Genomic DNA, 3,701 nt, shown 5'->3' with positions numbered 1-3,701 from the left:
GGAACTGAAGGGTCAGGTCAGAGGTCAGAGGTCAGCCTGATGTCTGGTTACCAGCTGTAATAACTGAAGCTGTGCATTGACTCTAGATCTATAACTCTAGATTGTTCCTCTTTAGGTCCAAAGATGATAATTTCAGTTTTGTTTCTGTTCAGATCCAYAGATCTGTTCAGTGATTGGACGGTYCAGTGATGTRGAGCTGCGTATCGTCCCYATAGCGATGGCAGCTAATCGCATTTCCTGTTATAACCTGAGCTAGTATAGATATTAAAAAAGAGGGCTCCTGGGATCGAGCCCTGGGGTTCTCCACATGACCCGACGGTCTGCTTCATTCCTGTGATTACCTGCTTTTATTCATATCCGACTCCCGTCGCTGAGCTGATCAGGTCGCTTCGCTTCTTCCCGCCCTGCGTCTCTGCAGGCCGACGCCCTGGGTGGAGTGGCAGAAGACGGACGGTGACCTGAAGACCACGAGCGCCTCGCTGGACAGCTTCGACCGCTGGCTTTACTTCGACAGCATCACCGAGGACGACGACGGCGAGTACCGGTGCAGGGCGCACAACGTCCACGGGAATGCTACGCACTCCTTCACCGTCACCGTGAAAGGTGACAAAGAAACGTTTCAGCAGGTTCAGCGCTCTGACTCCGCATGCCTCAGTCCGAAGGTCAAAGGTGAAAAACGACGATCAGGAGACGAAACAAATATGGTTTGAGTCGAAGAGTTGAAGGAGAAACCGATCAGACATTAATATTTGTATCGGTCCTGATATTGAAAAAGATTCTGGATGCGGTATCGGTGACAACGGGTCGATCTATTTATTCTAGTTCTATGCTTCGTTCTCTGAGCGAGTCGCACCTTCAGAATTAGGTTCATGTTTTTCTTTCTTATGTTAAAACAACATAAGTAAGATATTTGTACACGTGGGCCGGGTTTCGTATTTTTGTGTGAATTATAAACATCCTTCGGCGCGCTTCTTCCCCGACGCCATCTTGGATATTTTCTAAAGCAAAACTCGGAGCGTTTACGTCACGTCGTCACGCAAATGCGTCACAATACGTTGCAGGAGCCGATAAGCAAACGAACTTCTGAGAAACGGTTCTCGATCCTTGTTCACTTATTTTCTAGTTACCAAAGCCTTAAATGCCACTTATTGTGAGTGGTTTATGACGGTAAAGTCTGTGTGCGTCCAGCGGCTCCCTACTGGGTGAAGGAGTTCTCAGACCTGACCCCTGACCCGATGTACGCGCCGGGGGAGACCGTGAGGCTGGACTGCCTGGCCAAGGGGAATCCTGCACCCGCCATCACCTGGAGAATCAACGGCGAGCCGCTCACAGGTGGGACACACCTTCATTTTGTTACTGTAAACCAAGTATTTATCGTTAAAACAACCAAAAACACCAATTTATCTGATCAGTTAGATAAAACTGTAATACTTACAGAGTCATACAGGAAGTTTTCTGAAGGAACAAGAGACCTGAAACGTTTCCTTTCACCCAGTTTCTCTTTAATCGCTTTATCCTGTAATCTAAAGGTCGAGACAAACATTAGAGACGATGTGGCGCCGCTCAGTCTGACTTCTGTCCCGAAGAGCAAAATAAGAGACAGAAACGTTTCAGATAAACGTCCAGAGAGACGCTTCCCCCGGAGAAAATATAAACCTGAAGACACGAAGGGAGAGGGAAAAACTAAAAAACATCAAAATGAAAAGGATGAAACAAAAGTAGACAAAGACAGAAAAGATTTAAAATCTAGAAAAGATGAAGACATTTTTATCTAAGAAGATAAATTAAAGATAACAATGTGTGACATCAGCAAAGAATCCAAGAAAAAACGATGAAATAACAGAAATGAAGAAAAGAAAGAAGCTTCTACAGAAAACTGACCAGAATGAAAAATAAGATGATAAACATTTTATTGTCCATAAAGGGAAATAGTTTGAAATAAGATAAATACAGAAACATGGAGCACAGAAAACAGTTCAGACCGAATTAACAGCAGCATCTAAAAACAAACAGCTAGCACACGAGATAAAAACAACCTGACATGCATGAAAGGTTTCTCTGCCACGGTGACCCAGACCAGGAATGGAGGGCGGAGAAACGATTGTTCAAAACGGGGAATTAGGCAACAAATGGCTCCTGGTGGCAATAATTCAGTCACTAAACAGCAAACGGGGAAAAATAGGAAATAAAGAAGATAGAAAGAAACGTGTCCCGATAAACAATAATTCAGTTAATCACATGAAAAATTAAAAACATCTTAATACTTTCCAGTTGCATGATTTATTGTTTCTGCTAAAAACTGGATGGTAAAAGTCTCCAGACTGGAGTTTTGGCCTCAACTTGAAGAATAATGTTGTTTTCAGTCTTCATAGTTCGTTTTATTTGTTGTTTCTGTTTTTTTATGTATTTATTTAAAATGTCTTTCAGCTCCAGCGTTAATGTTTGTTAGAATTTAAAGTTGATTGATCTTTGAGAATGTGTTCTTGTATTATTATTATTATGCATTTATCTTCATGTTGCCTTAAAATGGTCTCAAAACAACATTATCATTTATCGCGATAACTTCTGGGACCGTTTATGCGACTGTGATTAGAAGTAAAGAGCTGATGCAGCAGGACCAGTTCCCTCCTCATCGTTTCTGCTTCTCTCCTCCTCCGCCATCTTTCTTTCTGCTGGGCAGCGGTGGACGAGGATCCCCGCCGCAGCGTGGCCGGCAGCGCGCTGATCCTGAGGGACGTGGTCCTTTCTGACACGGCCATCTATCAGTGTGAAGCCACCAACGTTCACGGCTCCATCCTGCAGAACATCAACCTGTTTGTCGTCGGTGGGGACGCGTCGCGCTCTGCTGCGTATGAAATCACTGTCATGCTCCAGAGCGCGTGGCTGAGTCTGGTTCTGTCCCGCAGAGCTGCCGCCTCAGATCCTGTCTTCTGATGGGATTGTGTACAAAGTGTTTGAAGGTGGACAAGTCAACATGGACTGTGAGGCGTTTGCTGCTCCCCGGCCTCAGATTACATGGTGAGAAGCACAGAGAATTTAATCTAGAGCAGAATAACTCAGATTAAGGTGAGAATTTAAAGATCTGTAGACCAAAGTGATTCCACACACTGATAATAAGCAAATAAAATGCAACAAATTTGATGACTTTTAGCACCAAATGCAGAACAAACCCAGAGAAAAATACTTAAATAAATGTTGTCAGATTAGTTTCTGGGATTCATATTTGTGGGTTTTAGTTCATGACTGCCAGACATAGTATAAATATATACTACTTAAGTCAAGTCAAAGTTATTTGTGCAGCACACTTTAGCAGGAAGGAAGTTCAAAGTGATAAAAAAAAACAGAAATAATGAAAAAGAAAAACATTAAAGTGGGAGAAAAGTTGTAATGGACAAGAATTCATCTATTTTATAGCTATTAATCAAAGGCAACTCTAAACAAATGGTTTCAGCTGTGGTGGAAACAGCTAACTTTAAAGCTAGCTGCGCTAATGCTAAAGCTTTAATCATATCAATCAAGTTTATTTGTACCGCACATWTCAGCAACGAGGCTTTTCAAAGTGCTTTATGTTTTCAAACATCATGAAAACATAAAAATATCATTCACATTTGTTATGCTAATGCTAAAGCGCCACAGTTAACTTTAGTCAGGCTAACGCTACGGCGCTACAGTTAGTTATAACTTTAGTCAGGCTAATGCTA

General features: G+C 42.5%; 1 protein-coding gene across 4 annotated transcripts in view; it reads left to right on the top strand.

The window, feature by feature from the left end:
- The window catches only part of LOC103468055 (neural cell adhesion molecule L1.1-like), a 49,782-nt gene that overhangs the window by 30,582 nt on the left and 15,499 nt on the right, over positions 1–3,701 (top strand). For all 4 annotated transcript variants that reach the window (XM_008414891.2, XM_008414893.2, XM_008414892.2 and 1 more), the window contains 4 exons: positions 419–603; positions 1,189–1,332; positions 2,681–2,824; positions 2,907–3,018. In XM_008414891.2, coding sequence (XP_008413113.1) covers positions 419–603; positions 1,189–1,332; positions 2,681–2,824; positions 2,907–3,018 — 585 coding nt within the window. The remainder of the gene's footprint in view (positions 1–418; positions 604–1,188; positions 1,333–2,680; positions 2,825–2,906; positions 3,019–3,701) is intronic.

Source organism: Poecilia reticulata, linkage group LG7, assembly GCF_000633615.1.
Source record: "Poecilia reticulata strain Guanapo linkage group LG7, Guppy_female_1.0+MT, whole genome shotgun sequence".
In the NCBI taxonomy this organism is placed as follows: domain Eukaryota; kingdom Metazoa; phylum Chordata; class Actinopteri; order Cyprinodontiformes; family Poeciliidae; genus Poecilia; species Poecilia reticulata.
The sequence above is the reverse complement of the archived record's forward strand: the minus strand, read 5'-3'. Positions and strand labels throughout refer to the sequence as shown.